At 38.9% G+C, this 15,413-nt stretch overlaps 1 protein-coding gene across 1 annotated transcript in view; it reads right to left on the bottom strand.

Moving 5' to 3' along the window:
* The window catches only part of Arf6 (ADP-ribosylation factor 6), a 367,638-nt gene that overhangs the window by 21,250 nt on the left and 330,975 nt on the right, over positions 1-15,413 (bottom strand). The window contains exon 3 of the mRNA XM_067145838.2: positions 13,212-13,318. Coding sequence (XP_067001939.1) covers positions 13,212-13,293 — 82 coding nt within the window. The 5' untranslated portion in view covers positions 13,294-13,318. The remainder of the gene's footprint in view (positions 1-13,211; positions 13,319-15,413) is intronic.

Genomic DNA, 15,413 nt, shown 5'->3' on the forward strand with positions numbered 1-15,413 from the left:
GCTGATCTGAACTTCGCAGCAGTGAGGCTATCGATGGTGTTGAATGATTTAAACGTGTGTGAACATTGTGAATTATGGCCACGTCGTGTTGTATACCTGGTTGTAGAATAAACTACAGTTCAAAACAGCCTAATATTTCAGTGTTTAAATTTCCTACTGGCGTGTTTCGGAAACAAAAGTGGATCTTAGCTATTCATCGAACCGAATTCATCCCTTCAGCAAGCTCAGTTGTGTGCATAAAACACTTCGACGAAGTTTCGTAATTAGGGACGATTCCGTTAAAAGACCTGATGAGTCTCTTTTAACTGTAAAACCTAACCATTTAAAACTCTCAAACGATGCTATTCCTAAGTTTTAAAATGTGCCTGCCTATCTGTATAAAACATCTTCCAACAACGAGCAAAAATCCTATTCAAAGACAAGAAGAAATTGAAAAACGGGAAGAGGAAGGAAAGAAAGAAAGCTGAGGAAGAATATGACAGGATCAAGGACTTCGACGAAGTTCAGGGTAATTTCAGTATTAAACGCAAATTAGATTTGGACAAAGTTTCCGTCAACTTTAACAGCCAAAGTCTGTATTTTCAAAATGTATGTGACTGAGGAAAATATTCCGAAAATTGGTACTTCCTTAACATTAAACGAGGCTCTTGATTTTAAATCCATTAAACATGATAATTTCATGAGTTATAACCCTGATATACGCGCATTAGGTGATGGGGGCAAGATATTAAAATGGTCAAATTAGAAAAGTATTTACAACTTCCTGTTTAGACCTGCTCGTAACTCAAAAGTGACTGTCCACGATAAAATAGAATCTGTACACAAAATAATCGATGAAATTGAAAGTGAAGTTAATGAGTGTATCATTACTGATAAATTATATTTTTTTTAAGGAACAGTTAAATATAGCCTTTGTAAAGAAAGTATCTTACTCCTGTATTCTAATAACATGGTTCACTTCAATATTTTTCGCATTTCCTGGGACGTAAAAGAAGATAAGAGAGTCAACGTTTCTTACAATGCCCCACTTGGTTATTCACAGTCTTTTACTGCAAAACTAGGCACGGGAAATTCGGGTATTGATGATTCACATTGGAATTACTTGAAAAAAGAAACTAAAATTGTTAAAGGAGCATGACATATTTTGTAACTTGTTGAATGGAGTCTACATAAAACGTGAGCTGAACTATAAAGGAGGAAAGGTTTTATTTTTGTTTTTGCTAGTGGCTTTACGTCGCACCGACACAGATAGGTCTTATGGCGACGATGGGATAGGAGAGGCATAACAGCTGGAGGGAAGCGGCCGTGGCCTTCATTAAGGTACAGCCCCAGCATTTGCCTGGTGTGAAAATGGGGAAACTACGGAAAACCTTCTTCAGGGCTGCCGACAGTGGGATTCGAACCCACTATCTCCCGATGCACGTTCACAGCCGCACGGCCAGATCGCCCGCTAGGAGGAAAGGTAGAGGGAGTTGCTTTTAGTAGTAAAAGCGGAGAAAATAACACTACATTAGCTACAACTGCACAAACTTTTATGTTGTCATCCAGTCTTTAAAAAAATAAAGACGTTGTTGATTTGTTTCCATGTAAGAACCTAATATGACATTTCTTAGAAGAACTAACTTTGCAAGTCTTTAAAGTATTAACAGATAGTCCTATAGCTTATAAGGTAGCATGCATAATTTCTAATAATAACAGGAAAATGTTTGAAAAGCTGTGCAAAAGCAATTTACAAACCACTTTTCAAAATCCATTTGACGAAACACACACACACACACACACACACACACACACACACACACACACACAAAATTGTTTGATACTGGTCATTTATTTAAAATCTTAATAAATAACTGGCTTAATCAAGCTGACAACTTATCCTGACTTTGACAACTCTGAGTCAGACAAAAAAATGTCTGAGTCTATCTAGTGCGGCCTTGGCTTGCTCCTGCCCTGTATAAAAAGGTGTCGTACCAGACTCTTTTAGAGCTACAAAATGTAAACCTGTATACTAATGTTTTTACATGAGGATTCTCAGAGAAAAATTCTGACTTCGCTTGTCAACAATGTTCTGGAAAACGAAAATGTTTAAACATGCTGTGATTAAATAAATAGTTTTAAACATTTCGTTGACAGATGTATATACATCTTTTGTAATATATTATTGAATAACAATAGAAAAGTTACCGTAGATAAACTCATCGCTGAGAAGAAGAAATCCTCAGAAAAATAAAAATGTACAAACTGAAACCTTAGGAATTCTTAGGTAAGTTTTAAGTTGCAGTTTAATTTCTAAGAAAGGTTTCAGACTTTTGTTGTGAATTGCCATCATGCATTTTCCTAGTAACATTAAAACTTTTTGTATACGTATTATGCGTTCTAAGTTTTAAAGATACCGTGCTGAGTTACAAGTGACAGATGTCATCATAATTTTACGTAAAGAAATGTACATGTACCGCCCTTCCAGTTTTCTCCCCGCAAAAAACTCGTGTAGTATACAAGCCTAAGTAAAGCCACAATTGAAGGAGTGTTCAATTTTATCGTTAAGGTAAAATAAATGAACAATATCATGGTGAAAGTGAGAGCGGGCCCTACACTGCCATGATGAACGCCAGCCACTAGCGTGACGTCACGGTCCGAGCCTTGTGGCCTGTCTATCTAGTGCGGCCTTGGGTAGGCCAAGGAAGAGAAGGTAGTTCAGTAGGAGAATTTGGATTGGGACAAAGGAACGAAAGAGAAAGTCAGCTGATCATAATTTACTCCTTGCCAATACTTGGTTCAAACACCACAAACGACGGCTGTATACGTGGACGAGACCTGGAGACACTGGAAGGTATCAAATAGACTTCATTATGATTAGGCAGAGATTCAGAAACCAGATGTTGGATTGCAAAACTTTCCCAGGAGGAGACGTGGACTCTGACCACAACTTGTTGATCATGAAATGCCATCTGAAATTGAAGAAATTGAAGAAAGGAAAGAATGCAAAAAGATGGGATCTAGACAAGTTGAAAGAAAAGAGTGTGAGGGATTGTTTCAAGGAACATGTTGCACACGGACTAAGTGAAAAGGCTGAAGGAAACACTATAGAGGAAGAGTGGAGAGTCATGAAAAATGAAGTCAGTAAAGCTGCTGAAGAAATGTTAGGAAGGAAGAAAAGATCAACTAAGAATCAGTGGATAACTCACGAGATACTAGACCTGATTGATGAAAGACGAAAATACAAGAATGCTAGAAATGAAGAGGGCAGAAAAGAATACAGGCGATTAAAGAATCAAGTGGATAGAAAGTGCAAGGTAGCTAAGGAAGAATGGCTGAAGGAGAAGTGCAAGGATGTCGAAGGCTGTATGGTCCTGGGAAAGGTAGATGCTGCATACAGGAAAATCAAGGAAACCTATGGAGAAAGGAAATCTAGGTGTATGAATATTAAGAGCTCAGATGGAAAGCCACTTCTAGGGAAAGAAGACAAAGCAGAAAGATGGCAGGAGCATATCCAACAGTTGTATCAAAGTAAAGATGTAGATAATTCGGTTCTGGAACATGAAGAGGCTGTTGACGCTGATGAAATGGGAGACCCAATTTTGAGGTCAGAGTTTGACAGAGCTGTGAGTGACCTAAATAGGAACAAGGCACTTGGAATTGATGACATTCCCTCTGAATTACCGACTGCCTTAGGAGAAACCAGCATGGCAAGGTTATTTCATGTAGTGTGCAAGATGTATGAGACAGGAGATGTCCCATCCGATTTTCGGCAGAATGTTGTTATACCTATTCCCAAGAAAGCCGGTGCTGACAGGTGTGAAAACTACCGCACCATTAGTTTAGTATATCACGCCTGCAAAATTTTAACACGTATTATTTACAGAAGAATGGAAAAACAAGTTGAAGCTGAGTTGGGAGAAGATCAATTTGGCTTCATAAGAAATGTAGGAACACGTGAAGCAATCCTAACTTTACGTCTGATCTTAGAGGATCGAATCAAGGACAAACCCACGTACATGGCATTCCTAGATCTAGAAAAGGCATTCGATAATGTTGATTGGACCAAGCTATTTATGATTCTGAAGATGATTGGGATCAGATACCGAGAACGAAGAATTATCTACAATCTGTATAAAAATCAGTCTGCAGGGATAAGAATCGAGGGCTTTGAAAAAGAAGCAGCAATCCAGAAAGGAGTGAGGCAAGGCTGCAGTTTGTCCCCTCTCCTTTTCAATGTTTACATAGAATAGGCAGTAAAGGAAATCAAAGAGGAATTTGGAAAGGGAATCACAGTCCAAGGAGAGGAAATCAAAACCTTGAGATTTGCCGATGATATTGTTATTTTATCTGAGACTGCAGAAGATCTCGAGAAGTTGCTGAATGGTATGGAAGAAGTCTTGGGTAAGGAGTACAAGAAGAAAAATAAATAAGTCCAAAACAAAAGTAATGGAGTGCAGTCGGACAAAGGCAGGTGATGCAGGAAATATTAGATTAGGAAATGAAGTCTTAAAGGAAGTAGATGAATATTGTTACTTGGGTAGTAAAATAATTAAGGATGGCAGAAGTAAGGAGGACATAAAATGCAGACTAGCACAAGCAAGGAAGAGCTTTCTTAAGAAAATAAATTTGCTCACTTCAAACATTGATATCGGAATTAGAAAGATGTTTTTGAAGACTTTCGTGTGAAGCGTGGCATTGTATGGAAGTGGAGCATGGATGATAACTAGCTCAGAAAGGAAGAGAATAGAAGCTTTTGAAATGTGGTGTTACAGAAGAATGCTGAAGGTGAGATGGATAGATCGAATCATAAATGAAGTGATATTGAATCGAATTGGTGAGAGGAGATCGATTTGGCTAAATTTGACGAGAAGAAGAGATAGAATGATAGGACACATCTTAAGACACCCAGGACTTGTTCAGTTGGTTTTTGAAGGAAGTGTAGGTGGTAAAAACGGTAGGGGTAGACCAAGGTATGAATATAACAAGCAGATTAGAGGAGATGCAGGATGCAATAGTTATGTAGAAATGAAAAGTTTAGCACAGGGTAGGGTGGCATGGAGCGCTGCATCAAACCAGTCTATGGACTGATGACTCAAACAACAACAACAACAACATGTGTTCGCATTATGTTCTGATCCCACGTTTCTCATACCTTAGCCTGCGAGGGGGGAGGTGAAAGAGACATCTGCATTCTGTACAATCTGCGTAACTGTTCCTTATTGTTGACAAAATGCCAGAACCATAGGTATAAACTTGTAGATGCTGAATTACCCATAGAATTTATATGATAGCCTTAAAAAACCATCAATGCATGTATTGTTGATCCTATGGTTTTGTTTGAATTGAACACTAACCACACCAGTGAAGTACACGAGGAAAATAAGATTATTTATGAGCCAACTACCCCCTTCTATCGACGTGAAAATGGACTGGACAACAAGGAGGTAATAGGCCTCATGATTGGTGCAAGGGTAACAATACCTAAGTTCTTTGAAGAATTCCGCTCAAGATTCGAACTACCAGAATCGTTGACGAAAATTGTGGTCTTCAAAGCCTTGAAAGGTTCACTATCAATAATGAGAGATCATAGTCATTAACGTATTCAGTATTCTTTGTTTCATGGACAACCTCCTTATGGGGGGAGTGTTTATTCTCTTAATTTTTTTAATTTTACTAGTGTAATTCTAGGAACTGCCTCATTTCTTCAGGAGCTGTATTAACCAATTTGGTCAGCCAGCTTGAGCTACTAAACTATCAAGTTTTCTTTTCTTTTTTTTTTTTGCTAGTTGCTTTACGTCGCACCGACACAGATAGGTCTTATGGCGACGATGGGACAGGAAAGGGCTAGGAGTGGGAAGGAAGCGGCCGTGGCCTTAATGAAGGTACAGCCCAAGCATTTGCCTGGTGTGAAAATGGAAAACCACGGAAAACCATCTTCAGGGCTGGCGACAGTGGGATTCGAACCCACTATTTCCCGGATGCAAACTCACAGCCGCGCGCCTCTACCCGCACGGCCAACTCGCCCGGTTATCAATTTATTATGAATTGTTCTCCGAATCTACTTATTTACATACCTGCCAACTTTTAGGAATCAAAAATAGGAACTTTTTTAATTCTTGGATTTCATCGCGTACATTGCACCACGGTCTTGATGAAAAAAAGGACAACATAAAAGGCATAAAAAAATTTAAATTAAAACAAAAATAGTTTCAAGAAAATGTAGCAAACCCTGAAAAAAATGCATAATACATGCAGTTTCCTTTATTAGACTATAACATGAACGGAAATTCAATTTTATAGATATCTCTGAACTCTTGGAGATAGCGTTTGTTATGTTTTGTAGCCATAATGTGAAGAGAAAATACCAAAAACTGTCACGGACACAGCTCTCTGAAATGCACTCAACTCATTAAAATTATGAACTAAGAATGAACACAAGTGCACTTAAATACGCGAAACTACCGCATACAAAACAGATCAGTATGTCTCATACATTATTAATATAAGACTTCGACAGAGGGAAAAGCATAGAACCGCAAGAAAAAGCACGTAGCCTACAACCCCAACGAAACTATGCACAGAAACGATGTTAATAGCGCGCGAATCATACAATAAGAAACTCAATCTTTCGTCCCGATTTAACGGATTTTCTATAGCTCATTCCACGTTAAGAAAACAGTATCGCTCTTATGGACCTACAAGCAGTGAACACCCCCCTCTGAGGCACCCATATTTCCTCTTGATTAAGGGATATTATACTGTACCTTGTAATGCATTATGAAATATACAGAAAAAGTATGATGCATTTTTGCCCGCGAGTTATTAAAATAACTACACAAGATTGTCTTTTTCATAAATACATTTGTAGGGAGGAAGGACAATGTCAGGAACAGCCATTGCTTCGTTGCCTTCCATCATTTTCCTTCTGTGTTGCTCTGGTACAACCCTCGTGTAATCCCTCACTCTGTGAACCACCAGCAGCTAACTTCTGTAGGGAAGTCATCTAGAGTATGTATTTGTTGCATCTGTTTTCTAGCCTTTATTGCCTGAAAAAAAATATTAAATGCATTTAATGCATCCATCAGCCCTTGCGCCCATAACAAATATTTGTCTCTCCCCCACTTTGCCTCACACTTCAATGCCGAGATTTTTTTATGTGCCGTAATTTATATCTTATTTCGTACAAACCAAAAATAGATATTGTAAATCCCCTGTTCCATTTTATTCATAAAATTAATTTGTAGCTTAGTTTCTTCCGCTTTTTTCCTTGAACTTAAATACTAAATTTCACAAGTTTATGTGCCGCCGTTTTCCCGTGATGGCGTTGAGCAGAGCCGTTCGATATGGCAACCCTGTTGTCATAAGAGCAATACTGTTTTCTTAACATGGAATGAGATATAGCGCGCGCTAATTTCTCTTGCTCGTAGGCCGATTGCCGTCCCGAATTCCCAGGATGCTGTAGTGAGCGAGAAACACGATACACGAAGACGACGGATGATACACTCACAAAATCAAGCATCAAATAAATATGCTTGAAAACGAGGTGGCGTAAATTACACAAGCACACAATTTATTGACCTTACTGAAGGTTATATTGGTCAAAAATAGGAAGAAGTAAAAATAAATAGGAAAATCGGAAAAAGAGTTAAAAAACGGAAAGTTTCCGGGTAAATCGGAAGGATTGGCAGGTATGTATTTAAAACACCAGGCCGATTTGTGTTACCGCAAGTTTGAGAGAACGGCTGAACCTATTGACATCGTAATGCATTCTCATGAAAGCTCTTGGCCTGTACATTTGCAATGTGTTTTTAAAAGCATAAAAATTTCTTGTTGTATATTTTTAAATTATTAAAGAACATATAGCATTCTGATTAGCCAAAGTACTCGCCAGTACTTAAAAGCCATCTGCTGGTCCACTGCCGGCCATGTGCGTGATGGGAATTTACAGGGCGCACACACACGCGCCGTCTGGTATGACGTCTCCTTCGGTTGGTCTACATAACTGAGGAGTCAGTTGTGGACTCGTGGTTTGTCGAGAGTATTCCACATTGACTACACACGAACATAACTTAGTCATGGAAACCTCGTACTACTAGCTACATGTACTGTATCTTTTGTTTTTGATTTCTATATATTTCTCTTCCTGTATTCCTCTGATAACCTATACATTTAAAACATTAGGTTGATTTTTGTTACCTTGAATTTGAGAGAACAGCTAAATGGACTGACTTGGTAAAGCACTCTGATGAAAGCTCTTGGTCTGTAGATTTGTGGTGTCGTTAAAAGAACAAATCTGCGGCCGTATATCATTAAACTATTAAAGAAAACGTTGCATTCTCATTTTTCCATTACACCAAGGCCACCTGGACAGCGGGAACGCTGAGGGAAAAAAAAAAAATAAGTATTGAATAGGTGGAACAAATTAAAACACCTTTATTATTGTTGAAACGCTGAGGAATACGATGTGAGAGGGGAAGTGGAAGGGGGCAAGTATGCATGCGCAAACGGACGTCTTCCTGGTCAGATGTTCCAGTCTGTGTTATGTTGCAGAGTCCCTTAGGGTAGTCGAGAAGAAGCTATTCGGTGCAATGTTACTGTCTCTTTGTAGTTCTTGCTATATTTGCTAACCTGAAGGGATGTCAGAGAAATGTGAAAGTCCTTTTTCCATGTCGTAATTTTAATACTAAGGCTGTGAACTACTTCACTCTGGCATTTAGAAAAGCGAGTTGATCCTCTGTGTCATAATTTAGTCATAGAAACCCGAAGGATTGTACCTTTACTACGAGCAAACTGCTAATGAGCCAATTTTCCATTTTGATCCAGCCGAGATTGTGCTCATAGCAAACCAGGAGCAACTTTCAATTATATTAATGAAATCCTTGACGTGCCCCAACAAATATCACAAAAGTCCAGAACGAATTTTTCGTAATTGTTCCGTGCAAACTAAAAAATCTTATATATACCGATGCTTAATACAAAAGTGCTTCAAATTAGGGCTTTGTGTTATATGAAAAACATGGACTGGAATCGCCACCATTTTGCTTCCCAACAGTCGATCTAGAGCAGTGGTTGCCAACCTGGGGGCGATCGCCCCCAAGTGGGCGATTTGGGTTATCAGGAGGGCAATAAAATAAGTGGGGGGGAGGGATGAGTATCCAAAGGGGAAAAATTAAAATAGTAGACTACTGTACAGTAGAAGTTGCCAGGTAGCACGAGTCATTGGCTGTTCTCAGCCGGCTAGTTCACTGCACTCACCCTTCTTCACAGTCCGCACCTGTTGTTGCTCAGTGCGGCCGACTGGTGACTCAACCCCCTCCCCCTCCTGCCATCTCAACACACTTGCCATTGATCTACATTTGTCTTCAGTCTTAACTAGCCTTTGTGTGCCTCACCATCAGTTTTTGTGCGTGTCTTTTCTGTTTTTGTGCGTTTGTTTTGAAGTGTAGAAGTTCATGCACAATGGATTCAAAAAAGAAGTGTCGTCAATACTCAGGTGAGTATTTAAAATTCGGTTTTATCGCGTCACCGCAGAATGTGCATTTTCCACATTGTCTGTTGTGCGATAAAACATTTACTAGTAATAAAGCCATGAAGCCTTCGCAAATGAAAGATCATTTATCAAGAGTACACAGTGATAAAAGGGGCTGCCTGGCCGAGGCGGTAAAGGCGTACTCGGTTCGCCCGTCAGGAAATTGTAAAATTTAAGAAACGAGATTTCCACTTCCGGAGGTGCATATGGCCAAAAATGAGTACCAGGTTAATTCCTGGGGGCAAAGGCGGCCGGGCGTAGAGCTAACCACTCTACCCCATCACATGCCGAGGTTAACAATGGTGGAAGCCTTTACCTTCCACTCTTCCAAGGGCCTTAATGGCCTGAACGGAGGCGACTTTGCTTTTTTTTTTACACAGTGATAAAGTGAGTAAAGAACTTAGTTATTTTCAACACCTCAAAGCTAAAGCTGATAAAGTGCCCAATATGAGTGAATTATTTAAAAAACGAGCAACCGATCTTGACAAAGGTCTTCTTGCTTCTTACTTGGTGTCTTTTCTTGGTCACTAAAAATGTTTTAAACCTCGCACAATTGGCGAATCGCTTGTTTTACCGGCTACCAAAACGAATCATGCTAGGCGAAGGCCCTAGTAATAAGTCAATAGGTTTCTTTGAGCAGCAATACTGGTTCCAGGCGAATTGACGAAATGGCCACGGACGTTGAATCCAAACTCGCCAATTTGTTGAAAAAAATTAAATTGCAGATTGATGAATCAACTGTGATTGATAACAAAGTAATTGTATTTAATTATCTTACCTGAGGTTTATCAATGAACAAAAGGAAATTACCAAGGAATTGTTTGCTAGAACTTTGATCAGTGATACGAAGGGATCGTCGATTTTTGAAGTGATGCAAGATTATTTTGAGGAAAAAGAGATTCTTCTAACAAACGTGAGCGCTTGCTCAATAGACGGTGCTCCTGCCATATCAGGTCGCCATGTTTGGTTTCTAGCCCACCTTAAGAAAGAAGTGCCAGAGGTCGTCACTATTCACTGTGTGATTCATCGCCAACATTTATCTGCCAAAAATTGAGTGATGTCCTGCATGAAACCCTATAACTGGCTATTACTGGTGTCAACAATATCAAAGCTAATTCTCTCAATGACCGTATGTTCCGACAACTTTGCCATGAAAATGAAGAGGAACTCGAACGCTTGCTACATACGGCCGTGAGGTGGCTTTGCAAAGGAAATTGTTTGCGCCGGTTCTTCGAATTATTTGACCCGGTTATGAGTTTCTCGACACGTCTGATCCTGTTTTAAGTGAGAGTTTGAAGCAACGCAAGTTGAAGCTTCCGTACTTCATAGATATTTTTGAAAAAATGAACGAAGTCAATATAAGGCTTCAAGGTGACAAGATGAACCCTATCGAGGCCAAAGGAATTGTGTTATCATTCATCGCCAAGTTTGATATTCACAAGGCAAATGTTGGCCGTAAAGAGCTTATTCAGCTTCAGACCCTTAGAAGGTGTTCAGTATCAGATAACGAGACTCCTGAAATCTCAGATTACAAAATCCTAATTTTTTTTTTTTTTTTTGCTATGGGCTTTACGTCGCACCGACACAGATAGGTCTTATGGCGACGATGGGATAGGAAAGGCCTAGGAGTTGGAAGGAAGCGGCCGTGGCCTTAATTAAGGTACAGCCCCAGCATTTGCCTGGTGTGAAAATGGGAAACCACGGAAAACCATCTTCAGGGCTGCTGATAGTGGGATTCGAACCTACTATCTCCCGGATGCAAGCTCACAGCCGCGCGCCTCTACGCGCACGGCCAACTCGCCCGGTAAATCCTAATTTTTACTGATCACCTTGACCAGTTAAAAACTGACATAGAATCAAGATTTGAAGATTTGACCAAGTTACAAATTCTGGATTGGATTCTAGATCCATTCTCGTTTGAAGCTTTGGATAAGCTTGATAACTATTTTCAGACGGAGTTTTTAGATCTGAAGTATGACTGTGAGGCGAAAATCATTTTTAAGCAGAGCAGTTACGAGTTAGCCTGGGTGAAGCTTATGGACACTTATCCACAACTGTGGGGAAAACTGAACCATTTCTCATCTCGTTCCTGTCAACATTCTTACTTGAAAAATGATTTAGTTCTGTTGTCCAGCTCCTCACAATACAAAGAAATAAGTCTGACATCTGCCTCAAAGGAGACTTGCGCCTGAACTTGACGAACATAAAGCCGGATATTCAAGCTTTAACTGAAATCCATCAAGCATAAGACAGCCATTGACAAGGTAAAATAAAACAATAACAATGTTTTCAAATTTCATTTACTTTTTCAAATTTAACTGTCAACTTTCTCAATTTTTCCAGATTCCAATTTAAAATTGAAAACATGTACCCCTGTTTTTTAAATGTTCGTCAATGATCTTAGTTAATTATTTCACTTCTTTGTTCTTAAAAAATCTGAAAATGCACTTTTTTCTATGTTATTTAAGAGTGACCGGATAAAACTGCTTTGGTTGTTTTTATATATGGTAGTAAAATTGTTTAAAATTATAAAACTGTTTTATTATTTACACTTTACTTCAAATTAAAATTAGGCATACAATGAAAATGAAAAGGGGGCGATAGGTGTTAGTCAACCTCCAGAAAGGGGAGATGGGCCACAAAAGGTTGGGAACCACTGATCTAGAGTAATGTACATTCAAAATCGTCAGAGAGCTATAATCCCCTGAGATGATTTAACTCCATCAGATAGAAACACTTCCATTTTCTTTTAAATGGCACCAATTTCCAATTTGCTTGGCATTTTATATCACGATAAATAAAGTTCAAGGGGAAATACTGGAACGTGCAGGCTTTGATTTACCTCGGCCAGTTTTCAGCCATGGCATTTGCTGCAATGTCACAGTGTGAACTTTTGACGTCCTTAAAGTTTTAACACTGCCGAAAAGTAATTGTACAAAGAATGTCTTATATATGGATATCCTTCTGTAAATATTTGCCCTTTTGACCGTCATGTGTTGACAGGTTTCAGCTAGTAATATTTTTATTTTACGAGTGTAATCCTAGAAACTGCTTCATTTTTTCAGGTGCTCCATTAGACAATTTGGTGAGCCAGGTTTATCAACTTGAATACCTTTTTTAGTGAAAATAGGCAATAGTGAACTACACTTTAAAATGAAATCAACTCACTTTTCATGATTCTGAAAGGTGGTTACTTAACGCTGCCCAAATATCTTGCTACCTGTACCTAGCTCAAAGTCACCACAGCTACATTTTTCGCCCATGTCACTGTAAAAGTCCCTTTTATCTCTGGTTTTGTTCACAAAGCTCTCTTCAATTAAATAACCAGTGTAAAACGCTACACCTCAGTCTGGAAGACAGGCGAACACACTGCCTCTTTGCAAAGGTTACCTGTATGCGGTTGCGCCAGCACAGCACAAGAAGGGAACACAAACTACAATCCTAAATAAACAGAACAGATTTCCAGAAGAGGTCCTGAACTCCCCTCAAACGAACTCTTGCTCAAACTCGAACAGACTTGCGATCTTATATAGGTCCAAGTTTCAAGACTGAAGCGTATTTATGAACCCGTATGGGGCCGCGTGGCACTCAATGTATCAAAGGATGAAGAGGTGAATAACCAAATATTTCAGTCAATTCCCAATACCATAAAAGCACTGCAACAAAGTGTATAAACATATTATATGTTCTCAAAGGATACTTGTTTTACCAGCAGCATCTAAACCTAACATCAATATCCTCATCTCCTTATTTCCAAAAATCTTTGATAACAGCTTGCCCATCTCGCCCCTGTAACATCCACTAAACCTGCAACAGAGAAAAAAAAACCTCTCGTAAGAAACAATCAACAATCCGCATAGGCAATGAAACTAGATAAATTGTATCCAATATTTTTATTAAGACAATCACACACTTCATCAAATTTATCTGATCAATTATCACCATTACAAACTTTTGCACTATATTACAAATAGGGTCAACAGAAATAATGTAAGTAATGCTAATTTGGCTATAATTTATACCCAAATTAGCATACTTTCACTGTTTCCAGTTATGTAACAAACTAATAATTTTAATAAAAATGGACACACGCCAAAATAAAATGAACAGAAAAATGTAATATGAATAATGTACCGGTACTCAATTCTCAATTCCACTAGGTACTTGAGACCTCTTCAGTTATCTCCGTATGTGCGTGTTAATTTTCTGCCTCGTAGATTCCTTTTCTAAATTGTCGGGTGTGTGGTACTATATAAATAGTTAAGAGGGTCAAGATTGCAATACATGATCTAGAACATGAAATAGGAGTTATTATACCATTTTCTGAATTGAATCGACCTCAGTGATGAAGTTGGTTAATTAAAGCAAAAACAATCATCTTTTACACGACTTGATATGATCATATCATCACAGCCACAGGACTCGTTTTACAAGGAATCCAAACCACGCCTGAAACTTTTATTTCTCAGGATATTCAACGGAGTAATTTAAATACTTACCGGTAACTAAAAACTAGTTTTATTTTTCTTCCTTCTGGTTTAAATAATGTGATATTTAAAACATGGAGAAATGGTTTCATAATATAAAATAAAACATTTATTGCAGCAAAATAGCCATACATTAGTGAAAGGTGTTATAACAATTTAACACTTGCACCATTGGTCGCATAGTCTCTGATTGATCTAGTCCTCTTGTTGCAGAATTCTAAGTGATATCGTTCATATAACTGTCCACATAATGTACACTTGCATGAGTTTGACGGTTCGTGGTATGTTGTGTTTTTGCAAATGACATGGTGGAATCCGTGTACTGCAAGTCTTGTAAACACGTGCCTCGTCTCAAAATTTGCTGCCGTCCATGTACGATCGATCATGGCCCCAGTTCCATAGAATTCCGTGGGTACTACTTCTCTTTTCCTTATTAGTGTTCTTAGTAGGTTCTCCGATGCCGTTGTGTTAGGTAGGGGGTACATTGTCCTTAAATCCTCTATGAGGAAAGTTTCCCGTGTGAGAAGGTAGACTAATCTGGATCTTGTTTTTACCACTCCGATTGCTCTTTTGATGTATGTTGCTTTAACTCTTACCAGTGTTGCTAAGTTCTTTTCATTCAGGTGTGTCCATATAATTTCAATCCCATACGTGAGTATTGGAACGATTTTTGATTTGAAGAGCGCCATTGCTGTGTCCAGATTTAGTGTTCTGATGAAGCTTATTTCGTTTATCGCTCTAATTGCTTGTGTCGCTTTCTCTATTGTGTGTGTAGTGAAACATTTTGCAGACGGCTGGAGTGTTATTCCTAGATATTTGTATTCTTTGGTGATAGATATTATTTTCCCTTCTAAGGTGATTCTTGTCGATTTTGGTATTTGCCCTCCTGATTTGAACAGGTACAGGAGCGAAGGACGATGACTTACAAGCAGAAGAAAAGAGGGCCTGGCTGTATGTGGGAAGACTAAAACAGGAGACAACGAAAGACGCCGTAAAAAGATTCCTAGCCAAAAAGGGAACCGCAGAGAACGTTACTTGTGAAGAGATAGAAACAAGATACAGCACCAAAGCTTTCAAGGTAGGAATACATTTCAACTTCCTTGAAAGTGCAAACAAGAGGGAATTCTGGCCAACAGGAGTAATAGTTAGACGCTACCGTTTTATTCGGTCTTTTCGAAGAGAAACAGGGGCATCACTTGAATAAAACAACTCAGAAGCTCTCGGAAATTACAAGACTTGGAGAAAACGATGGGAGAAGAAGGATGAAAATAATGTTATGGAACGTAGAAGGATTAAAGAGCGCAGCATGCATAGCTCCACCAGACTTTCTTGAAGGATATGACGCAGCTATATTCACGGAAACCTTTCTCACAGACCATTGGCAGCACCCAGATTACTATAGCATACACCTGCTA

This window comes from Anabrus simplex, chromosome 4 (genome assembly GCF_040414725.1).
Source record: "Anabrus simplex isolate iqAnaSimp1 chromosome 4, ASM4041472v1, whole genome shotgun sequence".
Lineage (NCBI taxonomy): Eukaryota > Metazoa > Arthropoda > Insecta > Orthoptera > Tettigoniidae > Anabrus > Anabrus simplex.